This window comes from Ciconia boyciana, chromosome 4, assembly GCF_034638445.1.
Source record: "Ciconia boyciana chromosome 4, ASM3463844v1, whole genome shotgun sequence".
Lineage (NCBI taxonomy): Eukaryota > Metazoa > Chordata > Aves > Ciconiiformes > Ciconiidae > Ciconia > Ciconia boyciana.
Genome location: NC_132937.1, coordinates 101,086,143 through 101,104,861, shown reverse-complemented (window position 1 = coordinate 101,104,861; position 18,719 = coordinate 101,086,143). Strand labels below are relative to the sequence as shown.

Here is an 18,719-nt window from a genome sequence, read left to right as displayed (position 1 = left end):
CAAGTTAATACAATTCAGTACACAAGGGGTTTTGGTTTTTTGCCCCACAAAGTACATTGGAGTTCAGAAAACCTAGGTGATCTGTGTTCACAAATCCTTTGGGTGGAAAGGACAGCCAGAAGCATCTAGTCTCTGTAGTTTCACAACAGATCGCTTGAAGATCCAAGGTTAAAACAAAATTGTATTCAAAATAGATAAAAAGAATTTGACCAAACTGGACTACAAAGTCAATTAAGACTTTTAGGGAGGGAACGAATTCATCAGCTGGAAGGCATGAGGGGAATAGGAAGGGATTTCTGCTTTCACCATGAAGAAGAAAATGCCAAGGAAACAATGCATCCCTACTGCAGGAGGAGGGAAATAAAATTAATTGTTTAAAAACTACTTGATTTTGGACATCCTTTAAAAATGTTTTCAGCAATAGAAAACAGGCAAAAATGCCAGTTGGAAAGAAAACATGCTGCATTTCTAAAGACTATTTTGGGGGAATAGTTGGAAGTGATGCTTAGACTATTAAGGGAATTATCTAATAATCTTACTGCTCTACTGACATTTATTGTCCAAAAGTCATGAGAAAATACAAAAGTGATGAAAGATAGAAGAGAAGTGTGTTATACTTCCATTTTTAAAACTGAAGAGGGGATTGGTCCTGACCATTACTATTGTTTTAATCTGTTGTTTTCTGTAAATGATGGAACAGGCTTGAGGACAAAAGTGGCCAACCGTGAGTTTATTCCCCTATTCAGACAGAGGACCTCAGAGGACTTCATGACGAACCCTTGGGACCGTTGACCTCAGAGAGCACCACATATTCTGTGTGTGCTGCCCATCGTACAATGCACTTTTGCATCTAAAAGCCTTAAACTATTTGCAGATCATGAGATTTACTGCACGTATTTACAATCCCAGTCACCACTATTAGAATTATGATGTAAATCTATGCTTCCATTTCAAAGCCTGTGATGATTACTTTTGATCCAAATGGTCCCCAAAATCAGTATTGGGACTGGGACACCCAAGATGGTTTCTGTTCCTCCTGTCAGCTTCCCCAGAAGGTGAAGAGGGTTGAAGAAATCAGTTTTCACAATCTGAACATGAAAAGCATTCAGAAAGTATAATACTGCCTTTTAAAAAGACAGTAAAAAATGAAATTAAAGAGTCTGCAGTCAGTGGGATCCTACCCCATGTTCTTATTTCAATATTCCTTTTTTTTTTTTTAATTTTGAATAAGTTCATTTACAAGGATGAGGTCTGTAATGCCTTCCAGGGAGTCAAAAAGGATATATTTCCTCAAGGATGAAACTAAACAGCAGAAATATTATTATAGTTATGCTCTAGTAAAATCCTGCTTTGCTTTCTCCATCATTTACATAGAGAGGGGTTAGTCAAGGACGGGGAGCACTCCAACACTCCTCCGCTACCTCGACACGCATAGTGTTGTTCTTTCCCTTCAGAGATGTCAGTACCATCCAGACACTATACGTTTCTTCTGGGCACCATCAATATCTTTATTCAGAGTTTTATCCTAAGAAAGCATGTAAGGACAGAAGGCAGAAGCATAGCCACAGACCTGGCATGAGTTTATAAAGTACGATATACTAGACAGGTTACCTGCTGTTAGGATTTTGAAAAGTTTTCGTGCTTAGGAAATCTTTATTTTCTCCCATCTCCCTCCTCTTTTCCATGTATAATTCTTCCTACTCTTATGCTCTAAGAGAAAATTGGAACTGTGATTAGATATGCTAAATTACCTCCACTATAAACTACATATAATTTGCGGCATTTAGTTATTGCTGTTGTTTTACAGGTTTAGATATCTATTTAAACCACTTTAATGGTGGCTGAGTTTTTTAAAATGTTTATTGAAAGTAATGTTTGTAGTAACAGTAAGGAAAATTGAATGTGGTGTGGATGGGATTAAAACATATTGCTTCTTAATAATATTTCAGGTGAATAATTTGGATCGTTCGTTTAATAATATACATCCTTTCTAATTAGGATACTGCTGTTTTGATCCATAATATTAGACAAGGTGGGGAGGGGAGAGAGCTCAGTGCAACTGTCACTGGAATCAGCCAAGAGGATTTATGCCACATAAATGGGATACCAAAAAGTTGGAAACAAATGACCAGGTGGAAGGGTGTAATAATTCATAGCTTCTTGCCATTGAGCAGGTCTCAGCCCCTCTGACTCTGGGACTGCATGTAATGACACAGTGTTCTGCATAATTTCAATACCAAAAGGGTCTTTTAGGCACTCACAAAATGCAACTAAGGACACACCATGGCAACAACTCAAGACAGTAAATAGAGCCTGTGCGTGAAATATAAAAAATAATTATGATTACCAGCTGTGAAGAAGGTGGCTAACTTTTTATACTGCTTTTCTGAGAAATGGTGCCCATTTTACTTTGGTTTCACTGGGCTTGCTTTCTTACCTTGCATGCTCAGAGGTAATCGATAACTTAGTATTTAACGCTCTTTTACTTTCTTCACCCACCTTTTCTGGTGCAGCTAATTGTTTTTCTGCCCCCTGCTTCAAAGTAGACTTGTCCTCTGGGGATGCTGGCACGCACCAGGCTCTGCTCTGACGGGTCCCCCTCCCCTCCCTAGGGCAAACAACAAAAAAAGTCTTAATAATTATGTCCATCGTTATCAATAATAATAATAATTATTATTATTGTTATATTAATTATTATATTATAATAATATAATACTATTTCTATTATTATTATTATTAATACTATCACTTATTAATGCGGCTACTAATAAAGAGCTTAATCCATCTCGCTATGGTGGGAGCGATCGCAAACACAGCCCTGGAAGGGTGCCCAGTCAGGCTGTGCCAGCTCCACGGGATCTTCCTTATATTCCCTCCGCATTAGCATAACACATCGGGGCAATCTCCCAGGTGCTTGCAGGTACTGAAGAGAAGTGCTTTGCACACTACACACTTCTATGCTCCCCTGTTTTTGAGTAAGCCTTGTTAGTGAATTCTCTCCCTTTCTCTCCCCTGTAGCACTATATTAATATTTTCCACTGCACAGGAATCAAAAGCACTAAAGTCAAGACAAAGGGAATACAGTAGGATGCCGTGTGGGAGCGGTGCGCTCCGGAGTGCCGGCTTCTCCAAAGCTCAGAGTCCGTGTGAGGGTGAAGCGCAGTACTAAGAAGTTCCTACAAAGTTTCCAGGCACTGACTGGTAGGAGATTATTCCAAAGCTCTTCTATCATATAAATAAAAAGTAAGCAAACTCAAAGGAAAATGCTGTTGTGTTTTAATATGTAAAGCGGAGGTTCTCGGGTGATTTTCAGTTTGAGATCAGGTTGAAGGTATTCAGATTTCCCCTCCTCCCCGAGAAAGCTGGAGATCTTCTTACATGTTTGTTTTTGTACACGCTATTGTACAACCATGTAATAAAAATGAATCTATTTCAAAGCATAGATTGGCAGACTTCAAGAGAAGGAAACATAAAATAGCTGTTAGGACGTAAGTATTGGTGTAAGCGACTAATGTTACAACCATGGGTATGTTATGCATAGCCATTCTCTTGACCCCAGTCTCCGTAAGCAGAAAAAACACAGTAAAATAAACCATTTATTCATCTGGGATGGGAATGGTTAGCCAAAAATAGAATTTGCAAGTTTTTTTCCTTCTAGAATAAACCAGTGCTGTAGCTGGAAAACACTTATGTGACCCTGTTTGTTCAGAAAGTGTACTGGAAGTTTATTTTCACTATATAGATGAAGTGAAAAAACAGGAGAGTTTTTCTTTGTGCATATCTGTGCAATCCTTTCTAGCAAGCAGTGGACTGTACTTCTCAGTATTTTTTTTCTAGGCTACAATATCAGCAGTTCCATGATTCCGTCTATTGATTCCTTGTTCTCCTACTTCTGCTCTGACATGTTTTAACAAAGATGCAAGTATCTCAAATAATAAACAGGAAAGGTTTCCGCTCGTGTGTGTATTGTATATGCTTAATTTTCATAGTAACTTCTGCTCTCTATTCTGACTCAAACTCTTGTTTGAGTTCCACAAGAGATTTTAACTGTGTCATATTTTTGTCTGGAATGATGGATAGTTGTTCTACCTACTGTTTTGATAATTTCGCAGGAAAATGAGGGTGTATGTGCTTAATTCTGCTATTAGTTTTATTAAGCTCTTCATATTAATGCTGTTTTAGCAGCGAGTTCCACCAGTGAGTTTTACATTGTACGAAAAAAATAATTTACTTTTCTCAGTTTTACCTCTGCTGCCTTTCAAGTTCATGGAACATTTCTCTCTACTGCCTTATGAGAGTAATTAAGAGTCCCAATTTACTTTCTCTAAACCATTCATTATTTTGAATATCTTGATTATGTTCATTCATCTTCTGTGTAAATTAAAATGTCCTAGTACTTTCAGTTGCTCATTGTCTTATTTTCCCTTGCACAATTTTCATAATTTCAATAGCTGGTGTCTGCATTTTTTCTGAATCTGCTTTTTTATTTTTATTTTTTAACTTGAGTTCAGTACTTCAGCTGAAGTTATCTCATCAGGTTATATAATGGCGCTAGATAAAGTTAAACCACTAGTGTTAGTCATTCATTTAACCTTGTTATATTCCTCAGAATTTTGACATCACCTCCTTAAGTAATTTTGTCACCTATAAACTTGTCATGTCAACCTTCCTTCTTTTTGATCTGGGTTAGTAAATACATTAAACATCAGCTCTAGTACCAAATTTTATGATAGTTTACTATTAATCTTTTGAAATATATCTGCTCTTTTACCTCTTTCTCCTCACTTAGTTATTTTAATATCCTTTTTCTTTTAGGAATAGTCTAAAAATTTATTTTAAGCACAATGTAAATTATAATTTGCTTTCCCAGTATTCATTTGACTGGTTTTAAATTCTAAAAAGTTTCAATAAATGTGTCATAAATAATCTTAAAAGTTCTGTGTATGGTACTAAGAACTTTTAAAAACAAGCTACCTGGGGCCCTTGGATTTAAGCCCTACTTGTAATTTCTTGCATGTGTATTCATTGTGGAACAGCTTGGGGAGGTTTCCACAGGGTTTGTGACAGAGGATCTGCTTCAAATCAAGTGTTGGTAAAAGAAGTTGTGGAAAGGATCAACAGAATGAACAATAACAAATTATCAGGACTGGATGGTGTTTGCCCAGAAGCTCTGAAGGAACCTGAGGGGAAATAGTTGAAGCACGAACAGTGGTGTGGGTGCTTGAAGCTTATGTAGGTCCAACATGAGAGTGGACGAACTCATGGAAGAAAAACCCATTGAGAGTTATTAGGAACAAGGAGCTGTCCTTTTGTGCTGGAAACTTCTGAGCCATGGTTCTCTGAAAGCTTGAGAAATATTCTAGGAAGTCGAAGTATCTGTTTGACCTCTGCTTGTTCATTTCTGTGAGTACCTGCTCTTGACTGCTCTGTTTCTGTACAGGCATATGTCCTTCCAATGCTTCCATGTGTTTAATAGCAAACAACTGTAGTACAGTCTGAGTATTTCTAAATATCAGACAAATCTGGCCCTTTACAAAATGCTGTTTTAATCCAGTACAGTTGCTTATTGCAGTCTCTTTGCTAACTGTTGAGCCACAAACTCTAAATATCTCTCGAGTCTGTGTGCTTAATCTCAAACTGTCAGGCTAGAATAGCGCAGCTCTTCTTCTAGAGGAATGGCATCTGTTCTCTTCCATGTTTTCTTTGGAAAAAGGTTGAATACGGTACAACCTCCCAGCCAGTTGTTTCAATGATGATAAAAATTTCACAAGCCTTCTTCCCTGTTTACTTAGCACCGCTGTGCCCTAGATATGACAATGTGTGCAGATCCAGGAGAAATAATGAAATCTATGGAAAGCAGGCACACAGGAGAAAAAAGGCATTTTATGATGGCAGCTTTATTCTCTGCTATTGTTGGACTGCAAATGGGTACCGTGTTTGCAACAAAGGCTGAAAAGCATTTAAACTTTATTTACTAGACAATAAATAATACAAAGACTGCTTGCTGAAAGTTGAGGAAGAGAGCTGTCGTCGAATTCTTGCACTGGCTGATGGTTGTTGCTTTTCTGAGTGTCTCTGAAATAAGGAATGAGGTTAAAATTTCGGAAGAAACAAGGGGTTTTTTTAATATGGAGGCCTAATTTGTCTTCTGTGCTGAAAAGGCCTATGGGAATAAAATGGGTTATTCTAAACAGACTGCACCTTGTTAGAGAACGTGCACTATGCAACGCCTCAATTAGACGGCAATGGTGGAGTTGGAGAAACAGGAGGTGGCATGGCACTCATGCATCTGTGGACAGCTGGTGCCGGCAAACCTTTGAAGCTGATGTTATCCTACATGGACCTCTGGCATTTGTGAAAATGTCAGGAAAGGATCAAGGATTTAGGAAGGGAGAGATGCTCTCCAATTCTCTTTACAATTTCCTGTTTTCTCTCCTGAAAATAACTCTTGCGTTCAAAAGGGCCCACTTCCAACAGGGGTGAATGCCAACTTTCTGCAGCTTTTCAGGCTAAATGCTGTTGGGTGCCCCTTTTGCCCATTCTAGAGTCAGTCTCATTCATTTGCTTAATGCCCAGGATCCACTCTGAATTGTTAATCAGCGACGATGGGTTAGTTTGCTGTCAGGCTCATTATTCCCTCCAGGTTTCCCAGCCCTCCTCCTCCAGCATTTGTATATCTGTGGATCTTCGTACTTTAAAGTTTTTAAATAGGCAGTGTGCAAGTTAGGAGATGATGAGAAAAGAAGTAAAGTGGGGAAATGCATGTCACATTGTGACTGGTTAAAGTACTTTGTTTATTTGTTTCTTGCAAAAAGTAGATAAATTCCATTGAACGCCTATTTTTAATCTTCTGTAAATTAGCTACCTCAGCTGGTTTTTTTCTTCTTTGGTTGCAGGATTTAGTATAAATAGTACCATCCATGATCCAGTGTACTTCCTATGTCATGAGTGCTTAGTGGTCAAGTTAATATTGCCTGAAGAATGACACATTTTTGTATTTCCTCCCATTTATTTTTTTCAGCTGTCATTCCAACATTACAGTAAGCATCTGGATTTTGTATTTAATTTTAACAACACTTTGCTTTCCTTTTTCATTCTAAGGTATCTCCATTCATTATCATTTCAACTAAGCAAGTTTCATTATTCATTTCTCAAAAGTAAATTCACCTAAGGTGACTGAAGTCAAGCTGGTAGCTTTTTCTACGAGGTCCTTTATTGTAAAGTAACAGATATATACATACAGTACACAGTCAAAGCTTTTGCTATAGCTACAAAAGTTTTTTTAAAAAATTCAAATAGACATTTGTGTAAATATTTGCCTTTGAGTTACTCTTTTTCTTTCTGGTAGTGTAGACTGCAGTACAATACCAGAACGTGAGCACCTCTCACAAAGTTTTCAGTCAGAGTATAATTTACTGTGGTCCAGCATAAATATGTGCTTTTTTCCTTCAGAGACATTAGCATGCTGGAGCATATTTAAAATGAATGTAGAACAGACTATTGCAGTAGTTAGACATTAAAATAACGTTGTTACAAATTACCCTTCGTTATGATTTTGCATATTCATGGACCCACCCCATCTTCACTAGATGGCTCAGCTTTAGATCTTTTCCAAAATTTCAGTACTTCCTAATAAACAAAGAGAGGGGGGTTTTTTTCCGATTTCAGTGAAATAAGCATACAGAGAAAATTGGCAGTGGAGCCTTTTCAGGCTTTTCTCTGGATTTTCTCCAGAGGGACCCTAGAATTCTGACTTCACTCATCGCTCCTCACCCACTGTAACCCCAGAATATGTACAGGGATATTTTCTAGGTGCTCCTGTTTTCTTCCGTTTTATATTGTTTTGCCTCAAATGCCAAACTATTTTTCTACACTATGTAATTTTCCAAAAGCACAGCCTGAACGCTTATCCAGGCGAATTATGTAAAAAAGGAGTGTTTTCGAAAGGCTCTCTTTCTTTCTTCAATTTATTAATATTTGATAGATTCCTTGAATAATTGTAGCTACATATATAGATGCATCATTTTTGGAACATTACTTAGACATGGTAGGATTGCTTCTGAGCTGAAGTAGTAGAGCTAGTGACATGATCACGGGGTTGTGCTTTTTGGTTTTGAATATTCATGGTTCTTCTGACCATCACCTTGTTCACCACCATGGAATTCAGTCCCAAACTGCTTCCAACATTATTTTCTTTAAACACCCAACTCATACAAAGAATGTCGGCCAGATCTCACATATTATTTTCATCTTCATTGCTACAGGTTCATGTTTGGAATGAAATATTTCAGATAACCTACACTTTCTGGCTTAACTGAGCATGAGGTCTAACGTTTTTCTTTTCCAGATCAGGTTCCTTAAGAGAGGATTTTTGTCTAATCCTTGAGCACTTGACAGCAATCAAGTATTTCAGATTTTAGGGCCTGGTCTTCAGCTGGTGTAAACCATCTGGGCTCTGTTGACCTCAGGATACGGTAGCAACATGCAGCCGCTGAGAATCTCGCCTGTTGTTTTCAAGTCTCTCTGAGCTTGTCCCTCAGAAAATTGATTCATTTGCCTTTTTTCATAGCAACTTGCCATTGAGTTAAATTGCTGGAAGCCAAGGCAGCCAAAAAGTTTGGATTGATTGTCCCAAAAGAGCACAGTTTGGGCAGCAGATACCAATAGTAAAGGCATTTCTATAGTCCTCTGCTCAGCAGTCTGCTTGACCAGGCACAGGTAATTTAGTACTAAAACTGTGTGTGCTGGTTTGGGTAAGGAAATTTCAGGGGAAGAAATCCCTTTAGATTTCTGTGAACCAAAAACTACAGCAGTCCAAGGCATGATCACATGAATTTTGAAATACAAAATTGTTTTTATATGTGTTTCATCTAAATGTATTGTTAATAACTGTGAGCATAAGAGCAGTAGCCCTGCTTGAAGAGGAGTTGGGTATTTTAGCCTGGTAACCAAAGGCAGGAGGGAGGGAGGAAGACTCCTCTCACTAGTCTTTAGTGATATGCAGTATAGTTACCTAACTGATGGTAGCGATACAGGAGGAGGATAGAGGAAGACCACATTCCTCCTCCTGAGCAGAACAATACCAGAGAATAGTTCGTATTAACTTTAAAATAGAAATCTACGGCTGGAGTGCTGAATCGTCTTTTAGATCAGTATTTGACTCCTTTTGCTGGCTCTTGCAGAGGCAGTTCATACAGTGGTGGTGACAACCTTGAGGTTACCCTCTGTAGTCCTGCACTGGAGATGCAGGTCTTTTGGCAGCAGAAGCAATTAGAGCTGCTGTCTCTTAGGCTTGCCAGGTCCAGCCAATAAATTAGTGTAAAATCATTATCTCTGTTTGTTTAGGTGAACGACTTACATAAGAATTATAAGATCATAATATCCTGTCAACACAGGACTGGGAAACTTCCAGAGACAGTAAAGTAAATCTAAATGCCAACTTTGGTGCAGAGATAGTGTCCTAGCCTGGTATGGAGGTGGTCTTGACTAGTTAGTCTTTATCCTCTGCCCAAGAGCATGTTTATCATTACCATAATCTTTTTAAGGAGAAAATGAAAATTATGTTCTACATACATACACTAAAACATCAAATTAACTTTTACATCTGCGACATTCAAGCCAATGTGTTTCAGAACTGCAACTGAAATTTTACATGACTGTAACTCCAGCAGAACTCCATAATCTTCCTTTCGTATCTATCAGTGACAGCTGTATAGACATTTATTGAAAGATAAATTTTGAGGCTACTTTAATCTTTCAAAACAGAGCACTATATTATTTTGATGAGGCTTTTGTTGGTAACAAGTGGACAACAAAAATGTGTAGGTGTGATTTAGATAAGCATCTCAAAAATTCAGGTATTTCACTAACTGCAATCCTTCAGCATTCCCCTTCTGGTTTCTCCGTCTGTTTCTCTCACCCCCACCTGAATGCAGAATTTTTATACTAGCTGATAAGACTTGTTTTCACCCTACCGTCCTTCCAGGCTCTTGCATAGCAGGGCTATTCTTATTTAAAATAACTCTTTCCAATAGAACTAGCAGGCTCTTTCCTTACTTTTTAAAGATTATTAGAGCTTTGAGATTTAACTTTTAAATTTGTCATCCCTCACATTTGTATCACAGAACTTGAAGAGATGCATTAATGAACACGTTGTCAATTGCAGTTTTGCATTCAGTGTAGATAGAGGGTAAACGCTGTTAGAACCAGTGGAGTTGACAAATCCAGCTATAAAATCATGGTCAAAGTTTGTTTGTTATTAGAACCTCAGGACTGTATTCTAGCAAAATTAGCTATTGCTAACAACTGCTGGACAATACACCGAGATTTCTTTGGTAGCCTCTGTCGGATGACATTGATGTGACAGGATACAAGAGGAATATTAATGAGATCACTGTCAAGGTCCAGTATAGTTCTGTCTTGCTTAAAGTAAGAAACTCTCTCTTCCCTTGTTTAAATATAGCAGAACAGGGTGAAGGGGAGAAAAAGAGGCAGCTGAGAGAAAATTTTCAGGTTTTTCGACTTTGAACATAAAGCAAATGCACCTGGTGGATTCTCATCACCCCTGTACTTAACCCCACAATGCCTTAATTCTTTAAGTTTCCTTCCAAAATAATGTCAAGAAAGGCACAGCATTATTTGGCATTGTTGTCTTTTTGCCCCTGACCGTATCACCATGAACAAACAAGCTTCCACCCTTTTCGAGTAATATATTTGCTTAGCTTATTTATGAAATGAATACCTCATAAAGGTTTAGCATTAGCCGAAAAGGTATCATGCAAGGAAAGTTTAAGTTTTTGTTTCCCCCCACTAGATGGCCCTTCAGTGAAACGGCATGTCACTCCATTAACTGGCTCTGTTGCGTTCATGGCTCTGTGCTTTATCTGGAGTGTTATCTTTACAGTAGTAAAATGTGCAGTGAAGGAGAGATCAGGAAGGAACAGATTTAAGCAGCATTGGGCAATACTGTGGAGTGTAGTAGGGAGAAAGAGAAAATAAAAAGCAGTGGCAAAAATTTCTCCATTTAATAAGAATTTATATAAGAATTGCCATTAAAGTGTTATTTCTCTACTTTGTAGAAAGCTTGCAATATCATCTTTTTCCCTAGAATTATTACTGTAGCTCTTGACTTTTTTTTTCCCCTGATTTTATATTTATGTTCTAGCACTGCAGCAGTTCTTTACACATGAGAAAGTCTAATTCGTTATATAGGTGGTAGTGCCAAAAAGTCACAGAAGGTTCAAAATGATTTTTATCAACTCTCAATGTATGTTTGAGGAAGAACAGATTGTTGTAATATTCATGCTCACAGGCATGGTGTCTTCATAAACAGTGAATCTTCAGTGTTTTCGTCCGTGTGTTTATATGGTTTCTATTGTGCCTACTTTCTGCTGTTTTAAATATGGAATGCTTACTAGGCAATAACATTTTATTGCTTCTTTCTTTAATAAACATGACCACAAATACCATTTCTCTCTGAAAAACCCTACTCTTTTAATAATTGTGTGGTTTTCTCTATATTTTAAAATCCTCAGCCTGATTTCCATTGGGGCATGAGCAATTATTTTCAGACCTATTCTCCATGCACACATAAAGACCCATGTTAGCAGGTGGACTTTAGAGATGACATATTAAGCATTCATAAACAACTGTTAGCATCTTAAAAATGTGGTCACTGAAGGTGCGGTGCCAGATAATATAGGCAAAAGTGAAGCCCACAGTTTAAAAGCTCAGTTCTGGTTATCCACGTAACCCTGGGTTTGATGTCCTATGTGAAGTTGTGCCAGCGCTGTAAGAGAGGCTGCTCCCACTGTTCCTTTTCGGGTTGGTACGAGTACCAGCCAGGCCTTCTCTTTTTTTTGATGCTAAAGGGAGAACATACGCTGGTATCTGTCTGCCTGGCATGCCGTCAGTCTCTATTTAAAATAACTGCAAGTCTGAAGAGTTACGATCTGGCTTACTGGAAGGGTGGAAACTTCTAAATCATTAAGGTCCCACTGAAAGGTTTTAATGTCTCCAAGAGTCTTCCCGTACTTTTCCAATTTAAGAAGTAGCAAGACCAGATGGTTATGGTACTCCACAAGTGGCAGCCTTCAAGAGGGAAGAGCGGTTAAAACAACCTGACCTTCTCAGTTAATTATAGACTTAATGGAGAAGGCCAGTTTCAGGTCACCCCATGCACCTTTCCAGGTCCTGTGGACCATTCAGCTTTACCTCATGATCGCACTTCCACAGTCAGCTCTAAGGTAACAATATCATCATGGTTGTCTGACCTCTTTCCATTTCCCTGAGAAAATGATAAAATAATGACTTACCCATGTATCCATCACCAGATCTGAAGCCTTTTGATAGGGGTACAGAAGACCTGGAGGAGATCAAATGCCTGCAGAGCTGGAGTAGTGTTGGCTGACTATCTTCTTCTTAGTGACCTTCTCAGAAAGCAGAGGTTAGATTCTGGGAGGTAATTGCTGAGGCCATTAATCCCCAGTGACAGGTTTTTGAGCAGCGGCCAGACCATAAGATGGTATTCAACAGTCGATGTCGGCATGCCCTCCCTGGGAGGTACTAATGAATCCTGCCAGTAAAGGGCTAATGCATTTCCTACTGACACTTCTGGGTCTACTTCTACTTCATTAGCCTCCAAAGGCAGGTCTACCAGGGTGTTGCAGCCCTGCGCATGGCTGAGACTCATGCTGGGGGACGACACAGGGCCTACGGATGGGCTCTGCTTTGGAGACCAATTATTAGTTGAAATAATCTGCAGTGTTTCCTCATGGAAGTAGTATTCTTCTATTCAAGTAATAGAGATTTACGGGTTTGTTACTAAAGGTGAAGGGGTGATTAGAGGGATTCCTCATCGACAGCTGTGGGGCTATGCTTTTGTGGCCACAAGTAGTCCACCGTGACATAAGCGAAGAAGAGTGCATGTGTCTTCTGGTGGCCAAGTGGCAGGACCGTAAGCACTTACAGCATACCAGGTGAACACTCTTGCTCTCAGTGGTGGCTTCATATCCTCTCTCTGTACTATCACAAGTTAGTCTGGCTTTGTCGTAGTCACTTTGGTTTGTACAGAGGTGCTCTATCATATCAGCTTGGGCAGCGAGGGTTTTTTTTGGAAGATCCATCTGGAGCCTCTGTCTTTCCCAGACAGCTTCTCCTAAAAATTTCAAAATTTGCTTCTATTCTTGAAACTCTCCTATGATTTTTGTTTTTATGATCTGTGCCTTTCTCTCCAACTTAGCAGTTATTAATAGGACAGTTAGGCACAATGAAATATTCAGAGCTTTATTCTCTGTACTAAAAATGCCTCCTTTCACTTAAAGCTCTTTTTTTTGCCAGCTTAATTCCATTAACTTTATCAAAGTTTACTTTGAGTCTGGTTTATTTATTTCTCCTGCTTTCCCTGCCTTTTGAAATGTTTGTTTTGTAAATGCACTTTAACCTAGAGAAGAGAGAGGTTTGGGGTTAGAGATATAATCCTTTCCTAAACTACCCTATTTTATCATGGGATTGGAAGCATAGTCCACTGAATAAAGAGACTCAGACAACATAGGTTGTATTCAAGGTTTCACATGAATTAGCTCCACACGGTCTCGAGCCAGTCATTTACTTTTTGTTTTGCTGTGGTTTCACCAAATATAAAATATGGTCATGGCTGAAAATCAGTATACAAGAGTTAAGTAGTATTATTGGCCAAGCAGTATATCAGCCTGTAATCTACAATTTCCTATGAAGGAGGAGGAGGATGTGGTCTCAGTCTTTACTTTGGGTTCATTCCCTTTTGTAAATTCAAGTCAGACTACAAACATCAATTTGACTTTGCTTTCACAGTTTATGCTTAAAGCCATTCCCTAGCAAACATCTTGCTTTTCAGATACCTTAAGCCTACTGCAAACAAACAAATAATGGAAATTAAATAGTCATAAAGCTGTTGTTAGCTTTGTATAATAAATTTTATCTACTATTTAAATGGCAATTATTTCCAGAAACTTGGCAATTGTAGCCATACAAATGACGAAATTGATTCCAGTCACAGCCCATCTTTCTTTGGAAAGGAAATACCAGTAGTGTTTGAAAAATGGATTATTAAGAACCTTGGTTCACTCAAGGTGGCTCGTATGTTCTGTTTGCTAACACAGCATCTTGCTGGAAGAAAATAAGTGCAGCTTTTCCCTAGCCCAGATTATTTTCTCCACAAATCTTTGGAGCAGGAAATAAAAAACAGCTAATAGTTGTGGGGCATGTGGAATTAGTTTAAGCAAGGCCGAACCCTGATCCTTCTGACCGCCTCCTCTTTCCTGTGCTGTTTTGTCTATTCTTGCCTCAGAGTATGTCAACAAATTTTCTCTAAGCTCAGAAGGTGCAGGGGGGTGGAAATAGTGATTCTTTCTCTGTCTCTTTCTGTCTTTTGGGTTTTTTTGGGGGGCGGTTAGGGGAATGATTTAAAACAGATGTGTTTTCAAGAAAAGGTACAAGTTTGTCTTGTAAAATATTTGTAAAGCAAAACAGCCTCAGGACCTCTGAACGTAATCCCAGCTGAGTTCTGGAGATGTCACAAAGGGTACCCATTTTCTTACAGTGACAATTCTTTTCTCACACAACTTAATTATAAATCAAGATGACTTTACAGAGAGCGCAGAATCTGTTAAACAAAACTGAAGAGGCAAAGCATATACGTATTTGAAAAGCAGAAAAATACCTGTGATTTCTGTATGGCTTATTGTTCACTTCTGCTGTACGAGAAAACAGATTATTTTCATTTTTCTCCAGTACTGGATTTAAGTGTTTTACATGAAGGAATAGAGTAGGTATGTCTTTCCTGATGACAAACGAAACATGCTGGATATACGCTGCACCTCCTCTGAAGCTGTATACCTGAGGACAATAATTGCCAAGGCTTCAAGAATGTAATAAATATTGAGGAAATAACTTCACAAATGACTCGGTGTTCCTGTGCAGCACTGGATGTAGTTGATATTGGTGCTTGTGGTCATGGTCATCCTCAAAAGCCAAAAATATTTCTTCGTGATATGAATATTTATTAATCCTGACTGAGAACATAAGCTCTTTCACATTGACTGAGAAACTGGTGGTTTTGCTGTCTCTGAAGTGTTTAGGTTTTTAATTTGAACTCAGTCACTGGAAGTAGTTTTGCCATCTCTGTCTATCTGTCTGTCTCCCTCATGATTGTTTATTTTTAGACAATCTGTGTTCTGTACCTAAATACTTTCAACGTCTTCACAAGAAATCTTGACAACATAGTTGCAGAACCAGTATCGCTGAAGTAACTTCAAATGGTTAAATGTTAAATGGTGTTTCCCTCATCCTATCTGGTTTATTAAGACGGCAAAAATGACAACAAAATAAGTGAATCAATAAACTGTCTGCTAATTAAGCATCAGGAGAAGAAAAGAAAAATGAAATGCAACATATGCTAATTTCTTACGTGCTGGACTGGGGAGTCAATTGGAGAGACCGTTGTATTGTGTGGTTTGTGATGGCAAAATCTTGAACAACTTTTTTATCAAATATTTTGCTAATCTTGAAATATTTTTCTTTCCATTTCTTATTTTGAGAAAACGCTAATCAAATGCAAACTAGATAGGGTAATATGGTGTCAATCCATCGGAAATGTTGAACATAAACTTTTGACTTACGTGTAGTCTGGGAAAAAATGAAGAGCAATTGTCATTTTTTTCCATGGTGATGCTTCATTTTAATCCCATCTAACACAGCATTTTTTTGAGAGTGCTGTTGGGTCTGCATGGATTTGATGCTGCAGCCTGTCTGGATTTAGAGATAGAAAGCTTTTGGGGGAAAAAAGAACAGGTTGTCAGAGCGGGAGGAGGCCCAGTTGAGGAGTGGTCCATGGAGTGGTTGATGTACCCGAGCAGCACCTTGTTGGGTTCTTCTAGAAGGCAAAGTCTGCTCGAGTTGGCAGAAAGAAGGACAACATTTGTTGATGGATAATCTATCAAAGACCCCAGAAAACATCTTAATGAGGGTGGTTCCTGCTTTTGAGGGACAAATGGTTACTCTGTTTTGAAAAAAACCCACATTTTTAGTGGCACAAAGAATCTTGATAAAATTAACAAAAATGAAATTGTGGTTAGACCTTTGCATTACCATAAATTGATGACTTTATGAATAAAAGTCCAATAGTGTATAGAAACCTGAGTAAGTAGAGAGGTAATTAAATTACTTCCTACAATGACACCTCCCCTGCATCTTTCATTTTGGCCATGGAAGGCATTTTATATGCTTTTGGAGCCCTGGGCTGTGTTAGTCATATTGTAAAAGCAGTCGGAGTTACATCTCCCATATATTTCATGTGTAGCGGCACTTGAATATTAGTAAGGAAAAACGAGAGAGAGAGAGAGCACGCATGCTCACTGGACAAGCAGAAGGGTAGATGACTGGGGGCATGGGTACGTCTGACAACTTGAGCACGTGTTGATGGCTCACCTGCCGCTGAATGATGTGCAGAGGTTTGCCTGGGGCAGATGCTGCTGGCTGTGTTGGGGTGTATGGGGTGTTCTAATGCTCCGGTGCGAATGGATGACGGAGGAAAAGAAGCATGGAGGATGTGTTAAAGGACTGGCAGAGTTGCTGTGTGTGTAATGGATACATAAAACTATGTATAAAATAGTGGGGTGTGACAGGAAATGCTAAATATGAGTGTGTCTTTCCCAAGATGAATTAAATGCAGAGGCATTTCCCAGTTAACATGGACATGGTCCCAGTTAAGCAGAAGAGTAGCACATCTTCATATCATGTCCAGATGACTTTGTTTGGCATTTTCTGTTTCGTCCTTGCGGTCTGGCCCAACATGGTCTGAAGGAGCAGGGAAGGCAGAAATCCCATATGGAGCCTCGGAGCCAGAGGGGATCGTGTCTGTAGGAGCTGAGGTGTTTCTGGTTTCTCGCTCAGTGCCTCCCACAAGGAATGTTTATCCTCCTGGTTCCTACATCAGTGCAAGAACCAGCATTTTGACAAACTGCCCTTACTCACCTTGTGACTCTTGTCGCTTGAGAGAGCACACAACATACGAAGTTGGCATCTTCAACATGTGTATAAACCAGAGACCTGGCTTACTGAAATACATATTTAGAAAGTAATGCAATGACAAACAAAATTGTGTGGTGCTCAGCATATATACTAGAACATACTTATTGTCAATATGCAATGCTTAAAGGACAAGAAAACAATTTCTGATTGCCAGGTTTTACCAATTACTTTTAGATGAATCCGTAACACATGCACTTTTGAAACTTAACTGATGGACACATGGTCCTTTTCCTACAGTCAGAAATTCTTTTATTCAACTATTCCTATTCTTTTCTTTAGGACAGTGAAAAAAAAGGATTTATGAATAGACTTTATGCCATCCAGGAGGTGTGTGTCAGTGTCCAGAATATTCTTGATGAAGTGGCTTCCTTCGGAGAAAGGATCAAGAAGTAAGTGCTGACGCGGGTGCTGGATTGCTCTCCAATACTGTTCATATTTTTTCCAAGCTGAGGTACAAAGTGTTAGATCTTTTTTTCTTTTTTTTCTTTTCATGGGGGACTCCAGTTTTGGGTGATCCACTGTTGAAACTCACCTATATTTGCTTTGCTTTGTGGAGGCCCTCAGTTCATGAAAGTCTGTCACATTAATTTTGGAATTTAGAAATATATTAATTGGAGAAAAAGAATCAGAACTAAGGCTTTGAAGTAAAACAGAAAGAGAATCTTGTTGTGAGGCGTAACAGCAGTTATTTAAAAGTGGTAATAAAAAATGCAGCTTTGATAAAGGAAATAAGCAGAGCTGCATAGAGGTTTCAGATTTTAAGGATACACATATTTTCAGTTGCTGGAAGTGTTGTATTTATGTGAGTTAGCAAAACTGTTCCTCCTAGAGCATATGTAATTTGTAACACCTAATACATGATATATAAGAATTGCCAACAAATTCGGGCCTTAAGCAAGAGAGGTTCTGAGATTTATTGCAGGAAGTTTGGTGTATTTTTGGCATGGTCAGTGAACAGCAGTGTAAGGTTTATTATTTGAGATCAGACAGGTTCCAGAAAGACGTCTTCCAGCCGTCAGCTGTGAAGCAGGGACAGGAGTGACCTGGCTTTCTGCCCGCTAAAAGCCGAGAGCATCTCATCCTCGCCAGATGAGAAGTTGGGAGCAGTGCCTTCGCAACCGCCTTCCTGCTGCGGGCAGGCAGAGAGATGACCCGGGAGCCGCACCGAGTCAGAAAACCTTCACAAGAGGCTTTGCTGTAAAGCTTCTAGTGATGCACACAGTGGATCTTACAGGAGAGTTAAAGCTGTATGTTCCCTTGTTCTGGGTGTGATCTAGGAGCATAAGGCAACTGTCTCGTCCACTGCTGGTGCCATCTGCAGTGCACTGGTTTTCCACACCTATGAGACCATAGCCTGTGCAAGGGGTGCAGCCCCAAAGTAAGTACTGACTTTTGGAAGTAAATTTTAGGAAACTGATGCATTGGGTGGAGATCAACCTGCAGGAAACAGGAGGATCATCTATCATGCTGCTCTGCCTTTTTTTTTTTTTTAAATCTATGGCAGGCATATCAGAATCAGGATGAAGAGAAGGTTGCCATTTATGCATTTAAGAGCAAAGTCCCTCATAGGAAAGCCTGGGAAACATTCCCATGGGGACACTTCCAGGCAGGCTATGCTCACGGCAGCAGAGGCAGGCACGAGCACGTTGTAT

The 18,719-nt window shown here is 39.1% G+C and overlaps 1 protein-coding gene across 4 annotated transcripts in view; it reads left to right on the top strand.

Annotated features, from left to right (window-relative positions):
- MCTP1 (multiple C2 and transmembrane domain containing 1) overlaps window positions 1-18,719 on the top strand; it is a 291,466-nt gene that overhangs the window by 263,841 nt on the left and 8,906 nt on the right. For all 4 annotated transcript variants that reach the window (XM_072860789.1, XM_072860787.1, XM_072860791.1 and 1 more), the window contains one exon: window positions 17,347-17,456. In XM_072860789.1, the coding sequence (XP_072716890.1) occupies window positions 17,347-17,456 (110 nt within the window). The remainder of the gene's footprint in view (window positions 1-17,346; window positions 17,457-18,719) is intronic.